At 34.9% G+C, this 23,003-nt stretch overlaps 1 protein-coding gene across 1 annotated transcript in view; it reads left to right on the top strand.

Moving 5' to 3' along the window:
* The window catches only part of LOC127121749 (probable mitochondrial saccharopine dehydrogenase-like oxidoreductase At5g39410), a 63,813-nt gene extending 41,057 nt beyond the window's left edge, over positions 1-22,756 (top strand). Inside the window, exons 2-3 of the mRNA XM_051052195.1 lie at positions 20,722-21,380; positions 21,884-22,756. Of these exons, the coding sequence (XP_050908152.1) occupies positions 20,727-21,380; positions 21,884-22,576 (1,347 nt within the window). The 5' untranslated portion in view covers positions 20,722-20,726 and the 3' untranslated portion in view covers positions 22,577-22,756. The remainder of the gene's footprint in view (positions 1-20,721; positions 21,381-21,883) is intronic.
* Positions 22,757-23,003: the final 247 nt, after the last annotated feature.

Below are 23,003 nucleotides of genomic sequence, written 5' to 3'. Positions count from 1 at the left end.
AATCTGTCTTAGATTCATTGAACCCAATGCCAGATTTGTCTCCTGTTGTTTGACCAGTCTGGAGAATCTTGTCTAAGATGCCACATCCATTGTTAAGCATTCTTACATACTTGGTTATCTCATCTAGTTTGGAATTCAAGAGTACAACTTCAGTTTTCAACTTGGAGATGGTTTCCACATGTTCTCCCTTTTCATTCTCCAACTGAGCTATCACTTTCTGCTGGCTTTCAACTTATCTGCACACTTCTGCACTTTTGTGACACAACTCTCTGTAGGTAGTGGCCAGCTCTTCAAAGGTTACTTCATCATCACTTGACTATTCATCAGAACCCCATCTTCCTGTCAATGCAGTCACAAGGTTTGCAGCTTCTTCTATTTCACTTTCATCAGACCAAGAGGCAGCAAGACTCCTCTTCTGTTTCTTGAGGTAGGTCCCACATTCAATTATAATATGACCATACCCATCACATTCATAGCACTTGACTCCTTTTCCTTCTTTGGGATTTTCTTCTGACCTTGTTATTCTTCCAATATTGTTGGATTTACTGATGTCGGATGCGATATTCTTGACATTGACCTTAGATCTTACATCCATCCTTTTCATAAGTCTGTTGAACTGTCTTCCCAGCATTGCTACCTCATTTGCCAAATCTTCATCAATCTCTTGACCACCTTCCTCATCTTTCCCTTCAGTGTTTGACATGAAGGCTATGCTTTTGGCTTTCTTTTCAGATCCATCACATATTCCCATCTCAAATGTTTGGAGGGATCCAATTAGCTCATCAACTCTCATATTTGAGATGTCTTGAGATTCTTCTATGGATGTCACCTTCATAACAAATCTCTTAGGGAGTGACCTGAGTATTTTCCTTACTAGCTTTTCAACTGACATCTTCTCTCCCAGAGCTCCAGAGGCATTGGCAATTTCAAGGATATTCATGTGAAATTCATGAATATTTTCATCTTCTTTCATCCTTAAATTTTCAAACTTGGTAGTGAGCAGTTGCAATCTAGACATCTTCACCCTAAAGGTGCCTTCATGAGTGGTCTTGAGAATGTCCCAAGCATCTTTAGCCACCTCACAGTTGTTTACCAATCTGAAGATATTCTTGTCTACTCCATTGAATATTGCATTCAATGCTTTAGAATTTCCAAGGGCTAGATCATCCTCCTCCTTGGACCATTGTTCTTCAGGTTTCTTATCAGTTGTGGCTTCTCCTTCCTTAGTAACTACTGGATGTTCCCAGCCTATTAACACAGCCTTCCAAGCCTTATTATCAAGAGATTTTATGAAGGCTACCATTCGAGGTTTCCAATAGTCATAGTTAGATCCATCCCAAATTGGTGGCCTGTGCACAGATCCTCCATCTCTCTCCATGGTACCAGAAAGTATTGTCCCTAGATCTCACCCAAAACCAGAGCAGGATGCCTGCTCTGATACCAATTGAAATTCTGGTATCTGATATGAGATGTCGAAGGTAATGTCACGACACTAATATCTGAGTAAAACAAACAGGATAAAGATAAAGAATAATAATTCAAGAGACACAAGCAATTGTTAACCCAGTTCGGTGCAACTCACCTACGTCTGGGGGCTACCAAGCCAGGAAGGAAATCCACTAAATAGAATCAATTCAAAGACTCTCAGTACACTCCATAAGTTACAGTACTTTTCACCTAATCTCTACCCGTATGATTTCTACCTAAGAACTCTTAGATATGAGAACCCACTCACTCCCCCTCAATCACACCTGTGATATTAAACAACAATTACTTATGAAAAGAAGACACTCTTCAAAGACACACACTTGATCTTACTTAGCAGCTTCAATCAAGTAGACACACACTTGATCTTACTTAACAACTTCAATCAAGTAGACACACACTTGATCTTACTTAACAGCTTCAATCAAGTAGACACACACTCATGCTTAAAAGCTTAGAGTGACAAATTACAACTCACAAATCAGACCAATTCAATCATCTATGGATGAATTGAATGGCTTACAAGTCACACGACCACACAAGACACAAACCCTTATTCTCTCTCAATATTTCGCTATGTATTGGTTGTGTATCAAATCAGGTTTTCCATGTCCTATTTATAGAAGCATTCAACTGGGCTTGGACATCTTGAAACCCTAAAACTATTTTCCATTCAAATCTTCTCATGACAGCTGATTAGATCTCTTTGGAAAATAAGTAAATCAGGTTGTAATTAATGATTGAATGCGTGTGTAAATCAGATCTTCAATCATACATAGATTGCCATTAAAAGCGCAATCACATAACACATAACATTCACCCTGAATGTCCTGTATACAGATGTCATGACATCGGGTCTGACATCCTGGAACAATCCTGCATAATTCCATTTTAAATATCCAACAGGTACATAATATCAGATGTTATGACATCGTGTATAACATCCTGAAACAATCCTGCATAATTCCATTTTTAAACTCCAGCAGGTACAAGATATCTTATGTTAAGACATCACATGCAACATCTTGTGAACACTCTTTGTTTTACCAAAATTGCTGCCAACACTTAGAACCAACAGAAGGTATGTAGAACATATATTGCTTGAAGTAGAAAAAAAGGTTTTTTGAAATAGTTCACAAATACATATTTTAAAAATAACAGAACCATAAATCATCCATAAAAGTTAAGATTTGGATGAAAAAATGGTAACTTTTCTGGCATGCCGTTGATTTTGTATACATATGATTGCATTGGTGTTTCTTTATACTTTTTAATAAATTGGGAAGATGGTGATGGTTCATGGAGATGACAAGGGATTAGTTATGCCTCCTGATGCACCATTAGTTCAAGTCAATGTGATTCTTGTGCCTTACAAAGATGCTGATACCCAAGGAATCCTTGATGCATGTCTGCAACTGTGAATGCGTTGTTAGAAGTAGGAATTCATGCTGAGTCAAATTCTAGAGATGACTATTCTCTTGGATGAACATATTCTTAGTTAGAAATGAAAGGTGTTCCTTTAAGGATTGAAATCGGGCCAAAGGAAGAAGTTGAGCTTGATGAATTTGCTCCTGTATATGTCTCTGATCACAAACTTAACAATCTTTCTGATGACAAAACATACAAGTGCTTTGACACTCTAGGTTAGTGGCTGATATATTTTATATATTATATTAGGCACATCAAAAAAATGGGATGAAAAATTCTTCTACAACGCTTGGAAAAAACAGGTGTGGATAGAAATTGGGAAAGAGAGAAAAAAAACAAAGACAATTTCTAATTTGAACTCTTCTTGAATATGGAATGATATAAATCATTTCATGTTGTTCTTAAATCATTGTTAGTTTCTTTTTCTCCAGAGAGATTTTCAATTTTCATGGCTATTATCTCTTTTGAGTCTTTTTCAGGTATTTGTTGACTTTAAAGTCTTCCCTTTGTTTGTCATACTCATGTATTATGCTATCATACAAATAATGAAGATGAAATGGGAGTCTTAATAATGAAGATGAATTCAACTGGCTCTCATTATCACATGGATCTGAAGGACCCGATGACAACGCCTTGAAATCTGACTTCAATGAAGTTCATAAATCTGATTGTTTTTATCTTTGTTGACAAATCTAATCTATTTATTTATTTGTTTACTTGGTTGTTGTTTTGACAAATCTATTTTGATTGTTTACTTTGTTTACATGTTTGAAAATGTTACTAATTTGTTATATATTTACACTTGGATCAATGATTCTCCGATAGCCAACTATTTTTCACTATTTGATTTGTAAAAAAAAATCAAGTTTTATGCTAATATGTTCTATAAAATGATTTATATACAAACGACATTTATTGGAATATTATATATGTCATATATTTTACATTATGTATTGAACCTAACATGCAATAATCCTTCCAATATGATCGTGTATATGATTTAAGTACAAATAACATGGAATGTAATTTAAGTAATATAAAATTTAAAATAGCATGAGACACAACCAATTAGATATAGACAAAAAAAATCATATGTGAATATTGCTCTCAATGATGAAAAGTTTGAAATCTTGATTATTATGTATTATAACATTCATTTTCACTATCAAGATAACTTGTTATTTAATAAATTTTGACCTATCATTCATTTGTATTTGTCTTTAATGTTAAAAATGTGATTAAAATATTTTATTAAGTGAACACAACACAACTAATTAGATTCAGATAAAAAAATCATATATAAATAGAGATTAATTAGTATGCACTGTCAGTGTAAAAAAATTTACCCTGTCAATTCATCACCGTCACCCGTTTGCATTATTTTATATATTTTTAAAATAAAAATCAAACATATTTCAATATCCAATACCTGACATTAAATGACGGCGTAAAATCCTTTTACACCGTCAATGTATTTCAATTAAAACCATATAAATATTATTCTCAATTAAATATTTAAATACAATTATGCGGTATAAAAAATTTAAACCCGGATTTTTAACTGGTTTAATATGAAAATCAAGAAAAATAGCATCAATTTGAAAAAAAAGTGTCAATAGAGTGAATGGATGATTAAATTGTGTATTGAATTAGTAATACCTTAAACAAATTTATGAATGTCAAAATTCTAATCAAACACTTTTATACACATTGCTACTCAATTGGTCCATCCAAAAAATAAATAAATCATATTTTAGATAAAATATAAATTAAGAGAGGGTTTTCGGTACATTTATAAACCTCTGAAAGTATCTCCCGTCTCACATTCACACACTTTTCCGTCACACACCGTCTCCAACGACCACATTTCCTCACCATTTCCGGTAAGATAACAATTCCGCTAACGGTTGGACCGGCCGGTCTGACCCGTATTCAATTTCACAACTAACCGTTCTCTTCAACCTTCAACAACTCGTTTCAGTAAAACCCAAATGCCTCTGTCTGTCATCACAATAAGCTGCTCAATTTTCAATCTCGTGTTACTCACCTTTTCTTCTCAACTCTTCTTTCTTCCCTCAATCATTACAAATCATGGTTACTCGATTATCAACAAAATTCATGAACATTTGCATATCCTCAATGTGCAAATCGAAGCAATTACTAAAAGCCGAAGTCGTTTTAATAGACGCCATTAAACTAGGAGTACTCCCTGATACTGTTACATACAACACGTTAGTCGATGCTTATTGTCGTTTTGTCAGCATCGATGCAGGTTACACTGTTCTCAATAGAATGAAAGAAGCAGGGATTAACCCTAATGTTGTTTCTTATAATTCATTGATGTCAGGTGCTGTTAGAAAATGTTTATTATCGAAATCCCTCCAACTGTTCGACGAAATGCTTCAATCAGGAATACACCCGGATGTATGGAGTTATAATATTTTAATTCATTGTTTGTTTAGGCTTGGTAGACCGGACGAAGGGTATCGTGTTTTCAAGGATATAGTCGAGCGCGCTGAAATGTATCCTACGATGGCGACATATAATGTTATGATTAACGGGCTGTGCAAACACGGGTATGTTCATAATGCTCTTATGTTGTTTAGGAACTTGCAACGTCACGGGTTTGTTCCTTATGTGTTGACTTATAATGCGATGATTAATGGGTTATGTAAGGCTAGGAGGTTGGCGGATGCGAGGAGGGTGTTACGTGAGTTTCGTGATTATGGTTATGAAGCGAATGCAATTACTTATACCACGGTTATGAAGTGTTGTTTTCGGTGCGGGAGGTTGGAGCAAGGGTTGGAGATTTTGTCGGAGATGAGGAGGAAAGGTTATACATTTGATGGATTTGCTTATTGTACTGTGGTTGTTGCGTTGGTGAAGACCGGAAGGATTGAAGAAGTGGATGAGATTGCTGGGAAGATGACGAGTAATGGTTTGGTGCCTGATCTTGCTTCATATAATACGATGATAAACCTTTTCTGTAGGCAAGGTAAGTTCGATGAGGCGTTGAAGTTGGTGGATGAGATAGAGAAACAAGGACTGAAATGTGATCAGTATACGCACACGATTATAATCCATGGATTGTGTAAGACTGGCAATTTCGTTGGTGCCGAGAAGCATTTGGATTACATGAAGTCATTGGGTTTTGGTTTTAATTTGGTGGCATTTAACTGCATGCTTGATTGTTTAGGTAAAGCTGGTCATATTGATCAAGCAGTGAAAGTTTTTGATAGTATGGAGGTTAAAGATTCTTTCACTTATACTATCTTGGTGCATAACCTTTGCAGGGCAAAGAAGTTCCTTTTTGCTTCCAAGCTTTTGGTTGCTTGTTTGAAATCTGGTTTTCAGATCTTAAGGGCTACTCAAAGAGCTGTTATTAATGGCCTCTGTACCGCTGGTTTTGTCAATGAAGCCAGGAAAGTTAAGTCGAAAATTCGGACGGCTCGATTGATGCGTTGATTTGATTATATGGCAGCTGCAGTGTTGAACTTTGGAGGTTTGCATTGATTATTGGAACAATGTTAGGCTTACAAAAGAATGACACTCTGATTCTGATACATTAATCCGGTTATTTGATCGCGGTAACCATCATTCAAAGGGAGAATGTTATCATTATGCAACAAGGTGTTTGGTAATTTACTGATAAACTAGGCCAACTGCTATAACTTTTATGATTTTTGCTTGGTTTTACTGGATAAATACCTTTTTGTTGTATTTGCTTAGCAATGTTGACTAATGAAGTTCTCATGAAGAATGAAAATTAACACAGGTGCACACAAAATGTACAAAATTTGAGAAATGACAAATTTGAGTGTATTTAGGTGCATTTTCTCCCTCCCTATTTTAGGAAGGTAGATCTATGAACTTTTACAACATATCAGGAACTATTTTCTGACCATGAGAAGATATTCAAGTGTTTTACCCTAGGTGAGCCATTTCGATTTTGATTTACTTTAACAAAAAACGTTTTTGCCAATGTTTTTTTATTTAAGTATCTTGGATGATGCATTATTTTTTATTATGAAATCTTTGGTCATTGTGTAGTTTCAGGTCAGTGTGGTTCCTGAGGAGTTCTAGGAAGAGAAATGTTGATGGGTGCAAGTGGAGGGACCTTTTGCATGGTTCAGAATATGTTCTCCCGTTTGAATATAAAGGTAGAGACTGGATGCTTGTAGGGATGTACCATGGGAGTAAGTTGTTTTGAAATTCTATGTGTTTTTTGCATTTTTTTCTTCTTCTAATTATACTTTGTCAAGTAATAGTAACTATATTTGGTTTAGCAACTGTGTAGTCTAAAGAAAGTAATAATCATAATTAATGTGTAAAACACTGAATATGTTTCCATTTGCCTGGAGTCTGTAAATTTCAAAATTAATAGATTGTTGTAGGTTATATTGATCACTAGCTTTACGCATTGTTGAGTCCAGAGCCTAGACACGTGGGGATTATGGTAATGTATGTAGAGTGAGTCCTTGTTCAAGATATATGATAGTCTGCTTCTTAATTCTCAAGATCGATCCATATTTCTGGTTTGAGTTATTTTCTACCTAAATCAATTTGCAAATTCAAACCAACTCTATCATATGCATTTCTATGTATATTGTTGGTTTGAGTCTCTCAAGTTTACTTCTTGATCCAAAATATGTTTGTACTTTAACAAATTAATTGCTTGTGTTTCTTTCTTGAACAACTATACCTTGTGATTAATGATAGCTTTTTTTCATGCCAAACATCATTGGTACTGATACTATTTTTATTTTTCAATTACTACTGAAAGTCCATGAGTTCTTGTTTTAATAATGATTCCTGAAATTTGATTGGCAAGGATAAGCACCAATCTTACTCGGTTCTATTCAAATTATTATGATAAAAGGTAACATATTTTATTCATCTAATTAAGAGAGAGGGGGTTAGTAAATAGGAAGATTTAATAATGCAAATGGCTGCACTTGTAATTTTAATGAAACTACAGCTACGTGTATCTTTCACGTGCAATTTGAAGAGGGGTTAATGGTACAATCATGAAAGAGCAACTAATGGGTGCATAACATAACATATTGGAAATGCAAATTATGCTTTTTTGACAGATGGAAATACAAAGTAATTAACCGGCTACTTGCGTGGAAAGTATCAAGAAAGTTTTGCCGATTTAGAAAGCAAAGTTATTCAGAAATTATATAGTTCAACATGCACTACACTTAGGTTTCTTACTCTCTTTTCAAACCAGCTTCAGAACTTTCGTGCAAATTCAACATATTTAAAATTGTGAATTAATTAAAGTGTATTTTGAATTTTGAATTTTTTTAATGTTGTTATTTTTCTATCTTGAGTGTAATGATATATCTGGTACTGAGGTGTTTGCTGCAAGGATCATGTTGGGATGGATTAATTAGTTTGAGTTAGGACAGAATGGTGAGTATTGCAGATGATGATCTGCCTCATAACAGAATGGCCATGCGAGGAGGAAGATTAGGGGTATTATGATTGAGTTAGGATAGGGGTCTTTGCAGGGAGGGTGCATGTGCATGTTCCTCTAAGAATCTTCAGTGCTTATTTTTTGTTTTGTTTTAATCTATTCATGTCCTTTTTCTTTTTCCCATCTTAAAGTGATTAAAAGTGTTATTTTCGTGTTCTATAAGGAGTCAATTTCCATTTTTTTATTATAGAAATTCAACTTCCGATTGAAGTGTTAAAATTTTATGTATTCTATAGACTGTTCAATAGTATCAGACTAAAAGAATTTGATCAAGGCCGTGATTTTGTTGCTTAACTAGATTTTAAGTCTAATTTATGGGCTAGTTTATTTAGGCATTTAGTGTTGATGCAAATTCTGGTCTCTGTTCGAACCAAGTAAACAGACTGAAGGAATGGCATAATGAGATTTTCTTTCATCTGGTATGCATGTTCTTCACTAAACTGCAATCCGTCTTTTCTATGTGCAGGGTGTTCATTGATACATGCATAAGGGCTGAAAATCATGAAGGGTTCTGATGCCATTGGCTTAGGTATGTATTCTCAGTGATGATATCTTTGGCAGTCACTACAGTTCATATGAAATGTTAGAAATATGGTCTAGTTAATTACAAGTGTAGCAATGAACTAAACTTGATTCATTCATCTTGTTCATGCATTTTAAGATTCATAAGTTTTTTTGAATGCATGTGTCTCTAGGGATGTGCAAAATAACCAATAACCATGAACCAATTTCCTATCCAAATTAATCCAAACATTAAAACCCAATCCAAAATTATATTTAGAAATTGGTGATCCATTTATCAAATTAAAAAAAAAAACGGTAACCATTATTACAAACCGGTTCAGGTAAACGGTTACCATTTTTCAATAATCATTTCAAATCCCTAATTCTCAAATTTCAGAATCCCTAATTCTCAAAAATCCAAACTTTTTTCATCTTTTTTTTCTCTTCATCATTCTTCAAATTCTAAACTCATCAAAACCTGCATCGTGAAACAAAGATTGTCTGGTGTATCTTCTACCAAATCCCTACCCTAACCCTTTCTTCTCAAACCCTTCAACTTGCAACTCAACATTTATTTTAAGTTGCATTGGTAGGTGAATTTTTTATATCTACTTTTCTTTTCCTTTCAATTCCATTATTAATTTATTTTACTTTTTTATCCCTCTAGATCTGGTGTTCACGAAATTCATCTATAATTGGCTTGTTTATTTTGTTTGAGAGGTTTATAGGTTAAGCTTAATGTGATTAGGAACACATAAATTGTTTGGGAAATTAACAAAGTGATTTACAGTTTCTTTCTTTGCTGTGAAATTGAATTCAAGGAGATGATGTACTGGGCTGCTTTTACACAATTTAGTCATTGTTGTTGTTCTGTTGTTGTTTTTATCCTTTTTTGTGGATTTAATTGAAATCAAATGTAAATTATGTAAACTGTTAGAAAAAAACCAGTTATAGAAACTTGCATTCATCTTTTTGGTATGAAAATGTGGTTCAAATAAGCCGATGCTTCTGTTTTTACATGGGAAACTGAAGTATAAAGAAACTGTGTGCTAAGGATGAAATAAGTGCTTACTGAACAAATCTTGCTTTTTTATTAACTTAGGATGAAATTTGTAGCGTAAAAGCTCTTTGAGTAGTCATTGATAGGCAATTTTGTTTCATTACAGCGGAGGCTGTGGCAGGATCAGCAGCATAGCTTGGTAGAAGTCTGTCTTGTGTATGTGTACAGAGAAGAGATAGTGATGCTTCTAGCTTTTTTGATTTAACTCTAGCCCAGGTACGTTCTATAATTACTGAAGCTTCTTTTAATTGATGTTGAGTATTTCTGGTAACTTTTATGCACGATGCATCTTCCAGCAAAAACTAAAAGAACATTAATTTAGATAATGTGATATGGTGCGAGAATGCTTCAACTTTTTTAAAAACAATTTCTAGTGTAGAAGATACACTTCCATTTCCTAAAACTACACCGGCCAGATACGTCAACGCTGAAATTCGAAAGAATTATTTTGTCGTCAAATAAGAATCGAGATATAGATCAGCTTCCGCGAATAATAATGGATAAATACTGATATGAACCATCAAATCTGTTAGGAAAAAGGTTTCAAAGCTGACCACCATTTCGTTCTTTGACTTGTTTGTTACAAACATTGTTTATTTGATTAGACAATCGTGTTCAGCAATGATATGGATAAATACTGATATGAACCATCAAATCTGTTAGGAAAAAGGGACAGTTTGAGTGTTGCCATCTAGATAAGCTCCTACTAATTATGATAGACTTTTATGTCGTCAAATAATGTCTGCTTTGAAGTTGTTTCTGGTGGTATTTTGAACTGGTGCTTTGTGTTTTTCTGAAGCAGACACTGACCAAGAAAGTTAGGCTCAATTGCATTTAGTTTGATGGTGATATTGATTTTGATATTCCATTGGCTTCATAATTATCATTAATATCTTGTTAAAAATTGAGATTAGTTATCATTAGATACTATTTTTTTAGTATCTTAAACTTTATGCTTATTCCACATTTTTTGAGGGATGAGGGTGTAAATCTCAGAATTTGCCGGATATATCATGTAATGTGGTTACATCGTCGGGTTTGCTTTTGATTTATGTCTGCATTGCAGTTACTTTTTTTTTAGTTTAGTTTAGTAACTTTGCTGTAGATGATTAGTACTGCGTAAGTGTTGTTTTGTACTTGTAACATTAGTGTTTTTTTTCTAAAACTTAGTCATGGAGTTGCTTTTCTCATTATATTGTACGGAAGTATCACATCTAATATGTAGTGGTTCATAAAAAGATTCTATAGTGAAAGAAGGATCATTTGGCAATTTCATTACCCCAGACATTTCTGGATGGAATCCTTAGCATCATACTTTTATGCTAACTTTAGATTTCATGATGAAGACTTAAGAAATGGTAATTATAAGATTAGGTGCTGAAGGAACTTATTTCTATTCATTAGTACTAACGCTTCATATTTCACACGTCATCCTGGCAAAACATAGCAATTACATACCTCTAGATGTATCAACCAACTGTTTGATCCTGAACCGTATCCGCGATGGAAGTGGTAAGCCGGTAAAGATCCATCCAGACAAACTACAAGAGAGAATACAAATCAATCACATTGAGCAATTAACTAATATCTTTTGTCTTTACAGTTGTGAACTGCATGATTCTAAATAGTGAAAGGGCCCATATCAGAAATAAGTCAGCTATATAATCTTGATTTTGTGATGAATGGTTGTGAGAAATGCGGCGAGGTTTTGAAAATTGAGGGGATTCTCTGAGAGTTGCTGAGAGAGATTGAGAGTGGAGTGTTTGATTTGTGCTGTAATTTTTTCCGTGAATTGTGACTGGATGAAGAGTGATGAACAATGATTGGACCCTTATTCTATTGCGAAACTCACATGAAGTTCATCCTAAAATTCACTTATCAGTTAGAAATTCAATAGTTTGTTAGAGTTTATATGTTAGTTGGAAATTAGTTTAGAAGTTAGTGATTTTAGATTTCAGTTATTAGTTAGAATGTTTTCAGTTTAATCTCAGTTATCAGGTGAAGATGAGTTGTGCCACCTTTGTTATTGAAAAGAAATGTTTAGTTGGGAAAAAGTCAATTTTTGTGAAAAATGCTCAGACTGTTAGTTTGTTACTGCTGAATGATATGCTTGGATTGAAATCATGCTATGGCTGCAACATTCTGTTTTTGCCTATTGCTAGTTATTAGTTAATTGTTGTTCTGTTAATTGGAAATGCATTGCCATGTTGGATGAAACTTTGTTATGCAGTCAAATCTATTAGAAGTTTGTGTAAATTAAATTTATATTAGGCTCTGATTCAATTAAATGAAAATTATGAAATGTTGTTATTCTAATTGTTCTAAATAATGAAAGGGCCCATATCAGAAATAAGTCAGCTGTAGAATCTTGTGAAAAAGTAATGCATCATACATACCAATTGAATAAGGAAATGTCATATTCATATCAGATTTTTTATTGTGTTTTTTTATCATAATTTGTTTTCCTATTTTTAACAGAATCAAGATGACTAATGTTGGTACAACTTATGCAACATCCGAGAATACAGTTTCAACCCCTCCACCTACAATCTCTAATGAAATGCCACCTCCTCACACTAAGAAGCGAAGGAATCGTTCAGAGGTTTGGAAGCATTTCATTGTATCGTCGGAAGAAGAACAAAAAGCTTCGTGCAAATACTGTGACACGAAAATTAAGTATAATAATGGAACTAGTTCCATGCATGCTCATGTATCGAGATGCCTTGTTTACAAGAGGCAAAGGACATTATCTTCTACGACAAGTGTTGAAGAACATGTTGGCTCTCCTTTAATTGTCAAGTTTGACCAAGAAGCCATTAGAAGAGCAATGGTTAAGATGTTCATAAACATGGAGATTCCTTTTCGGAAGGTTGAACATGAGTCTTTTCATGAATTTATGAGTCTCGCATCACCAAGATTTCAGATTTGTTCACGCACAACACTAGCGCGTGATGTCTTGAAACTATGGGATAGTGAAAGAATGATTTTGAAAATTTTCTCTCTCTGAATTGTCGAAGAGTTTGTCTCACTACTGATATGTGGACTTCTTCTTGTCAAAAGTTGAGTTATATGTGTGTGACAGCCCATTTCATTGACAATAATTGGCACTTACATAAGAAGATTTTAACTTTTTGTCAAGTCACAAGTCATACAGGGGATGCTATTTGTGCAACAATGGAGATGTGCTTGAACAGTTGGGGGTTAAACCGTGTGCTTAGTTTGACAGTTGATAATGCTTCATCTAATGATGTTGGGGTTGAGCGTCTCAAGAGAAGGCTTTTGTCTAGGAATAGTTTAGTTATGAGTGGAAATCATTTTCATATGCGGTGTTGTGCGCATATATTGAATTTAGTTGTGAAAGAAGGTTTGAAAGACATTGATGGCTCTATTGGTAGAATCCGTCATGCTGTGTGGTATGTTAGATCTTCTCCTGCGAGGCTTGCTAAATTCAAGGCATGTATTGATGAGGAAAGCATGGATTATAAAGGTTTAGTTTGGCTAGATGTTGAGACTCGTTGGAACTCAACATACTTGATGTTAGTATCCGCATCAAAACATGAGAGGACCTTTGAAGAATTAAGTTTTCGAGATAAAAAGTATGTGAATGAGTTGACAAAGAAGGGGAAAGGTGTTCCGACAGAAGAAGATTGGAAGCATATTAACTTAATCATCCCATTCTTGAAGTTATTTTATGATGCTACCTTACATATATCGGGGTCATCTTATTTGACAAGCAATATTTATATGTTTGAGATCCTGGGTATTGGAAAGAGCATTGTGGATATGTGTGCGTCTGAAGATGAGCATCTACGTTCAGTAGCTCAAAAAATGAAGAAAAAATATGATAAATATTGGGGAAATCATGAGAAGCTTAACATGTTGTTGTTGATTGCTCTAGTATTCGACCCTAGGCGCAAGATTAGATTGGTCGATTGGATGGTAAGGCGATATTATAATAAGGATGATGCTGACGCCTTGAAAGCAAATTTAGAGTCTAGCTTGAAATCTATTTATGAGGAATATCGTGTTGGATTTATGTCTCCTCAAGGTAATTCAGATGAGTTGCAAGTTTTTGGTGGTGTTAGTGATCCTTATGGAACTGCCGAGTTCTATATTTCAGAAGGGTGTGACAATGCGGATAATGAGTTAACTACTTATCTTGGAGAGAAGTTAGAGCATAACATGGAGATAAATGTTCTAGAGTGGTGGAAAGTGAACTCTGGCCGATATCCCATCCTTTCAAACATTGCCAGAGACATGCTGGCTATACCTATAAGCACAGTGGCTTCTGAATCTGCATTTAGTACAGGAGAAAGGGTGCTTGATCCATATCGCAGCTCATTAACACCTACAACAGTCAAAGCGTTGATATGCACCCAAGATTCACTACGCCAAAAATGACTTTTAACAGCGCATCTTAGACAGCGCTTTTAAAAGAAAGCGCTGTCTAAGGTTAAAATTAAAATAAAACACGGAAAATGTTCCAAAAAAATAATGAAAGCGCTGTCTAAGGGGGGGTCTTAGACAGCGCTTTTAGAAAGCGCTTTTAAATATAGACCTTAGTCAGCGCTTTTGATAAAGCGCGGTCTAAAGTCTTTAAATTAAAAAAAAATTAAAACCAAAAGCGCTGTCTAAGGGGGGGGGGGTTTAGAAAGCGCTTTTGGAAAGCGCTGTCTAAGCGCTTTTGGAAAGCGCTTTTAGAAAGCGCTTTTGGAAGTCTTCAATTCCACGAACACATAATCACAGAGCTTCTCGAAGACACCAATGGCGGTCTCGTCATTCTCTCTTCAGGTCTCTCTCTATCGAAACTCATTTCATCTCTTCTCCTTCTTCACTCCACTTCTCAGGGAACACTTCTCATTCTATCTCCTTCCTCCGCCACTCTCAAATCCAAAATCAATTTCCATCTCAAAACCCTAAACCCCCAATTCTACCAAGTCCCCGTCGAAATCACCGCCGACCTCCCCGTTAACCACCGCCACTCCCTCTACTCTTCCGGCTCCGTCTGTTTCATTACCCCTAGAATCCTCATCGTTGATCTTCTCACTAATAAACTACCTGCCTCAATTATCTCCGGACTCATCATCCTCAACGCTCATTCCGTTTCGGAGACTTCCACTGAAGCTTTTATTGTTAGGATTTTTCGTTCTCTCAATCGAAGTGCGTTTGTTCGTGTTTTCTCCGATAGGCCACAAGCGATGGTTTCGGGTTTTGCGAAGGCGGAGAGAACTATGAAGTGTTTGCATATTCGTAAGCTGCATCTTTGGCCGAGATTTCAGGTTTATGTTTCGCAGGAGCTTGAGCAGGACCCGCCGGATGTTGTCGATATTAGGGTTCCGATGAGTAAGTACATGATAGGGATTCAGAAGGCTATTGTTGAAGTTATGGGTGCGTGCTTGAAGGAGATGAGGAAGACGAATAAGGTTTAATTACGTTGAAATACCCGCAATTGGAGTTGTTCACAGGCGGTGGCATCTGTGGAGGAGACTCTATGATTTGTACCTTGGGTAATATCAAAATAACATGTTTTGAGTTGTAGCTATTTTAATTAATTATAGATATAATATGTTTGCAGTCTCTGCAAAATATATTTTTTTTTGCTTTAGTCCCTAATCTTAAAAGTTCAAACCAAGACATTATGTTAATCTTTGCCACGTTAAAACTACTATAGTTGTGTTATAAACTTATAATATTTTTCTTGAATAGATGATGATTCTATGTTCTCTTGACCTATTTTATTGGTTTTATTTGGATTACTCTTAGTGAAAAGTTTGAATAAGTTTTGTATATTGCATGAAATAAATCTCATAGAAGAAGATTTGCAGGAATAAGCAATTTGCGGTGGTTGAGAATCCTGGCTTGTGGAATTGGACATTCACCTTGAAAGATATTGATGGTGAGGTACTTGCTCAAGTAGATCGAGATTGGAGGGGCTTTGGCTTTGAGGTTGAATTTTCACATTCACTTTTCTTTTTTATGCATAAAAACTTTTATTACTGTTTTCTTTGTTCAACATACTTGCTAGATGTTCATTACTGTTATTCTCTTTTGCCATGGTTATTTTTTTCTAAATATATTACAGAAAAATTCTTTTTCTAAATTTGTATTGCATTATCGGAATTTCCATTAGTTTTGTTCTACAGTGTGTGGATTAAGTTCTTTTTCTAACAGTGTGTGGATTAAGTACTTTTAATACTTAAAATACCTTATGGGGGATTGGTCTAACCAATTGTTTTCATTAGGATTCAAGGTTCGGTTTACATTGTTTCAGATAGGTCTGTACCACTGCTCTTATGATATGGGGGTAAAAAGAGAGAAAGAGAAGTCATTCATGCCATGTTCTAAAATATTGCAGCAACCTTGTTTCATTTTGTTATGTCTGTACAGTTAGTCTCATTCAAACTGCCTTATAGCGTATTCGGATGAGTGATGGTAGCATCTGGAATCACGTTTGAAAATGTAGATATTTATTAGAGGTTTTGCATGTTTGGCTGGTGTACCAGATATTCTCGCCTCTTGTTTTCTTTTATTTCGTCAGTGCTACAACTTTAACTGTGTCTCTTATCATATCATATAGCAGTACTACTTGTGTAACTGTTGTCAGCTGAGTCATTTTACTGATCTGAACTGAAGGATTTCATGTTCAGTTATTCAGACATTTTATCTTATGCATTGAAGTTCAAGCTTGCTGATACACATAATTTTTTGATATGTGCAGATTCTAACTGATGCTGGTCAGTATGTGATTCGATTTGGAGGTTCTGATCCCAGCTCCAAGATTGGTCTTGCTAATGCGGTCAGAATCCCCTGTTCTTTTGAAGAAAACAAACTCCATTTTTCTTAACTAATTGATAGGTTCTTCTCTCTGCAGATTCAAGACCTTGATGTCAGACGTCCACTGACCCTCGCAGAGAGAGCTGTTGCAGTAGCTCTTGCAATATCACTAGATAATGACTACTTCTCAAGACACGGAGGCTGGTAAGTTATTTGGATCTTTAGCCTGACAGTGTTTTATGTAAATAGTCTTGAGAAACTTTTGACTAGGACTTCATGTACATTCTTTCTTTCCTACTTTTTAATCCAATTCTCTTGTTCTGACTTGCCCAATAGTCAGAAAACTGGAAACGGTATTGATCTTTTTTTTTTCTTAATTTTTTTTTGGGTGGCTAGGGGATTACCCTTCTTTGACGTGGGCGAGTAAATTTGATTTGACAGACAGTATCATCTAATTTTATAGTGGCATTGTAATCCCTGAGGTCCAATCCTTACCATGTAGTTTTTAAATTTGTGTTTCAAGCTACCACAGAAGATGACTCCATTCACGTACACATGATATGTGGTACTTGGTACTGGGTCTATTGATTCATGTAACAAAATAAGAATTTTGACTGATATTAACTTTTGTCTGTTGATTACTTTTTTGTCGGATGGCAAAGTCATGAGATAATCCTGATTATTGCTTTGTTAGTTGGTTAAAAGTACACTAAAATGCCTTATTAATCCTTGTACTTTCAACCCGTTTTCATTTTGGTCTCTACCAAACTAACACAGCTTCTAGGACCTTGGGAGGTTGAAAACAACAATCATAATTAGGATTTTTTAGGGTTCAAACAATTAGGATTTTGTATAGATGTTGTAGAAATTAGTATTAAATCACTGAAGATCCGGAGTTTATCCTTGATTCTTGTTTTTAGATCTATTATTTCATTTCCCAAAAAACTGTTCAACTTAGGTTTAATCTTAAGTAGACCGGATACCGTGACGGAGTACGTTCTTCGGATCCTCATGGACAATAAAGATGCGGAGAAGTTGTTTTTTATACCGTTTAATACCGGGTTAGCATTTCATTCTAAATTCATCTATTATAATTATTTTCCAAGTTACCATCTAACATTTGCCTAATCATTACAGTGGACATTGGTTGTTGCTCGCAATCAATCCTATCCGAGAAATTGTGTATTATCTTGACTCGTTAGGAAATGATTGGACAACATACCCGGATATGAAGGTCCTAATTGACACGTAAGTGAGAATGTTCAAAAATTTTCTTAGTTTATGTGAATTGTTCTAATTGCTTCATTTTTATTTTATTAGCGTCCTACAAGCTTTTCGGGCCCAACGAGATATCCAAACCTCAAGGAGGGGCGCCAACTCCATTACATGGATTAAAGTGGCGGTATATTTTTAATTACCACATTTTTTATTATATTAGTGATGACACTTGATAAAACTTAGGATTTATAATCCATATTTTTTTTTTCATATGTAGTGTCCTCAACAACGTAATCAAATAGATTGCGGGTATTTCATGTTGAGGTTTATGCGAGATACTCTTGCTTTGGGCCGATTAAAGTTTCCCACCGATGTATGTATTTCTAACTTATGAGTTATTTTTATATTTACACATATCTCATATAATTAAATAGTTGGAATTAATTCAAAATATGTTATATTATTATGTAGTACTTTGATGAATTCAAGTGTGCATTTTATACAAAGGATCAAGTGGACGAAATCAAAGAGGAGTGGTGTCAATTCATGATAACGCTCAATGTTTGTTCATAAATTTGTGTAATTAATGTGTACATTTGTAGTATATGTTATGACTTGTAAATGTGTACATAAATTTGTATATATTTTGATACATTTAAGGCAAAATTGGTTTGAATTGGTATATATATATATTTGTTAGCCAAAAATTGGTAGAAAAAAGGCCAAAATGGCATATATAAAATGTGATAATTGTCTGTCAAAATCTGGTTGAAAACAGGTAGAAATTCTGGTTTATAAACCTGGAAAAAATGTGGTTTAAAACAAAAACTTCAAAAAATTTCGTATACCTTAGACAGCGCTTTTGTAAAAAGCGCTGTCTAAGGGGGGGATTAGAAAGCGCTGTCTAAGGGGGGGGGGGGGGGGGGGGGGGCTTAGACAGCGCTTTTTGAAAAGCGCTGTCTAAGGTATACCTAAAAAAATTAAAAAAGGAGGGTCTTAGAAAGCGCTTTTGGCCAAAGCGCTGTCTAAGGGGGTGGGGCTTAGACAGCGCTTTTCAAAGTATACCTAAAAAATTTAAAATAAGAGGGTCTTATAAAGCGCTTTTGGCCAAAGCGCTGTCTAAGGGGGGGGGGGGGCTTAGACAGCGCTTTTAAGATTTAAAAAAGCGCTGTCTAAACCTTTAGCAGCGGAGGTTTAGACAGCGCTTTAAAGCGCTGTCTAAGGCTAAGAAAAGCGCTGTCTAAGGTCTTGTTTGTTGTAGTGATTGACTCAAAGGAACATCTTCCTCTTTGATTACAAATGAAGATTTTGATATTCTTGAGAGATTTGAGCAAGGTATGATAACTAAGTATATTCGCTAATGTATTATTATTTATTGTACTTGAGGTATAATGAAATCTCTTTATATGTTTTGTAGAATTACTTTATACGGAAGATGGTGCTAGTTGTTCAACCTCTTCAACTTCTGTTACACTCGAAGATGATTTAACGGTAAAGAATTCTAAAATTTGTGATTTGTTTTGACTTAATGTGTTACTGAATCTTCCCTTACACGGGTCTCATATTTTTGTACTTTAAACTAGGCTCCTTAACTTGAATATATTTTTTTTGAGATAATGAGTTTGAGTTAGATTTTGTTCGAGACATGGTCTTAGAAATCGGGTCGTCCATGTCTTAAAATGTAAAATAGACTTGCAATTTCACTGTTTTCACTTTTGAATATGCTAACATTCTTGTAATTTCATTTTATTTTATGCAGCATTAAGTTTATTGTAGAAGAAGCTGATTAATTGCTTATGGAACTAGAAGTGAAGAGATGAAAACAAGGATGAAATGAAGAGATGAAAACAAGGATGGAAAGCCTTTTCTCAACATCATCAATTTGATTGGAAGATCATTCTTCATTTTAGATTAACCATGCATACAGTGTTTTTATATACACAGAAAAATTATAATTTAGAATGTAAGCAAACAATTTTCTGTTATGTGCAAATCACTTTTTTGTTGCTACTAACAAATCTTTTGCTTTAATTAGACTAACACTCAAGAGATTCTTATATATTTCTATCTAAATCTGTTTGTTTAGAAATTGGTAACATAAATTAATAACACAAATATTCTTCTTGTCTCCTTTAATTGGTTGTTTTGTTTGCTATATAAATGGAGTGACAAAACAACAAAAACTCAAAATTTGAAACAAACTCACCCTCTAACCTTCTCTTCTCTGCAACCAAAAAAATGGAAGTCACTGAAACAAATAGAAAAGGCTCTTTGCATCTTCACAGCAATAGTTTGCCCCCTACACGGGTCTCATAAATTATTTTTTTTAAACCTGATTTATTTTTTATAATTTTTTTAAATTGTTTTTTTTATAAAATTGTTTTTCTTATAAAACTGTTTTTTTAAAGAAAATAAAAAACTGGTTTGAAAAATACCGATTTAAAACTCTTTTTTTAAAATTGATTTTTTTTTCTATCTTATAGGTAATTACTTAATTTTGATTTTTCCAATTGAAATTTAAAAATAGTGATTGACTTCAAGAGCGATTGGATAGAGTTAAGAAGTTGTTGGAATGAAAATTAAATTTGAGGAAAATTTGATTTTAAAATTGATTCAAACAAAAATTAATATTTTTAGTACAAACCGGTTATTAACCAAACCGATCCAAACATAAACCGATTTTAAAAATATAAACCGGTTTTATCAAAGTGGTTTTAAAAACCAAACTGATCCATATATTTGGTTGAATTTGGTTATCCCTATAAGAGAGCAGTGATGGCAGCAGCAGAAACATTCGACATCATAATCCTAGGAGCATCAGGTTTCACTGGCAAACATGTTCTCAAACAAGCTCTCAAATTCCTCAACAAAAACAATTTCAACTCCATAGCCATAGCTGGTCGAAACCCATCAAAACTAACCCAAACCCTTCATTGGGCAACCCGACCCGATCCACCGCCTTCAATTCCAATCCTCGTCGCCGACACAACCGATCCACTTTCCCTCCGTTCACTCTGCCAACAAACCCGTCTCGTACTCAACTGCGTCGGCCCCTTCCGCCTCCACGGCGAGCCCGTCGTGGCGGCATGCGCCGAAACGGGTTGTGATTACTTGGATATAACGGGCGAGGCTGAATTTATGGATCGGGTCGAAATTGGGTATCATGAAAAAGGTGTAAAGAATGGTTCTTTGATTGTTTCGGCTTGTGGGTTTGACTGTGTTCCTGCTGAGATTGGTTTGTTGTTTCATTTGAAACAGTGGGTTGGTGAGTGTTTGCCGAATAGGGTTGAGGCTTTTTTGAAGGTTGAGTCCGAGAAAAAGGTTGTTGGTAATTTTGGTACATTTGAATCTGCTGTTTTAGCTATTGCTGATTTGAAGGAGATGAGACAAAGAAGGGATGCACAAGCAATCAAAAGAGCAAAACCTGTGGTATGAAATTAATAATGTTATATATCATAATAACACACTTAGAGTAGTGATATGTGTAGTAGTACCGGTATTTCTGATTCAAGGCATGTCTGAGTACTTTCAATCACTTACTATTAGAGATGTAGAGATGTATGCATTGTGTTGTTGGTGTTTTGTAGGTAGTAACTTGAGGTTTACTTAATTGAATTTGGTGTAGGATTTGGTGTTTCATAGGTGGTAACTGAGGTTTACTTAATTGATATGCTATACGCTAATTAGTACAATTGATATTGATACGCTATACGCTATTTAGTACAAAGTGTTGTCAATTAGTGCCTATGATGGCGATGGTTGTATCATAGCAGACTTTGAACAAAACCATTTTCTGCTACATTCTGCGGTCCGGGATTGACAACTTCGTTTTACACGAACTAATGTAACCTTGTGTTAATCTTTTTCTTCTTTTAACATACTTCATATACTCTGAGATTTCACCAATTTTAATTAATCATGCATGTTTGTAGATTCCAGGTCCTTTTCCTAAAGGAAAAACAATAGAACACCAGAAGAAAATTGGCCTATGGGGAATAACGCTACCTTCAGCAGACGCAACCTCTGTCGGGAAAACATTTTCGGTTCTAACAGAAAACCCTAACGGTCTTCCAGGATTGAACGAGAGTCTCGAAACAGTTGAGAAAAGGAAAGTCTTCTGGTCATCTATGAAGCCGGTACATTTTGGTGTGAAGTTAGGCTCAAAATCTTTGTTAGGCATTTTCGGGTACATTGCATTTGGTATAATCCTAGGTCTTTTCGGAAGCTTCAGTTTTGGAAGACGGCTTCTTTTGAAATATCCTTCAATCTTTAGCTTAGGTGGTTTCAGCAAGAACGGGCCTTCGGAAGAGGAAATCGAAAGTTGTTCATTCAAGATGTGGTTTGTTGGACATGGTTTTAGCAGCAATGAGAAGCTTGCTGCAAACGGAAACTCGAAACCCGACATGGAAGTTGTAACGAGAATAACCGGACCCGAATTGGGCTATGTAACGACACCAATAATTATGATTCAGTGTGCTCTTATAGTTCTCAGCCAAAGGAATAATCTACCAAATGGAGGCGTTTATAGTCCCGGCATTGTGTTTGGTTCAACTGATTTGCAAGAAAGACTTCAACAAAACGGAATATCTTTCGATCTTGTTTCGAAAAGTAAGATATCTTCTTGAAGTTAAGTAGCTCAGTATTTGGTTGAAGAGAATAAAAATGAGAGATTGTGCCTTTTGAGAAACTGGTTTGTAATCAAGTTGGGAGAGAAGCGGTTTTTTGGTTTATTTGTTTGCATTTTGTAAGGATATACTATAGTTGTTGTAACAGTTTATATGATAGCAAGGCTTTGTTTTACAGAATTTGTTTGCAATGATTTTGTTATTGAAGTTGTTTAAAATATTCTATATTGAATTGAGCCTCTTTTGTTTACAGAATTTATTAAAACCGTTTTATAAATACTTTAAAATTATAAAATGATTCTCAAATAGTAAAATTATTACTAGCTCTACTTTAATTTGAAATAGAGAACTCATCTTAAATTCTTATTGAAAAGAGTTATCTCTTCTCTTGTTTCTTATATTATTTAATAATCATTTCATAACATCA

This window comes from Lathyrus oleraceus, chromosome 1, assembly GCF_024323335.1.
Source record: "Lathyrus oleraceus cultivar Zhongwan6 chromosome 1, CAAS_Psat_ZW6_1.0, whole genome shotgun sequence".
NCBI lineage: Eukaryota > Viridiplantae > Streptophyta > Magnoliopsida > Fabales > Fabaceae > Lathyrus > Lathyrus oleraceus.
The sequence above is the reverse complement of the archived record's forward strand: the minus strand, read 5'-3'. Positions and strand labels throughout refer to the sequence as shown.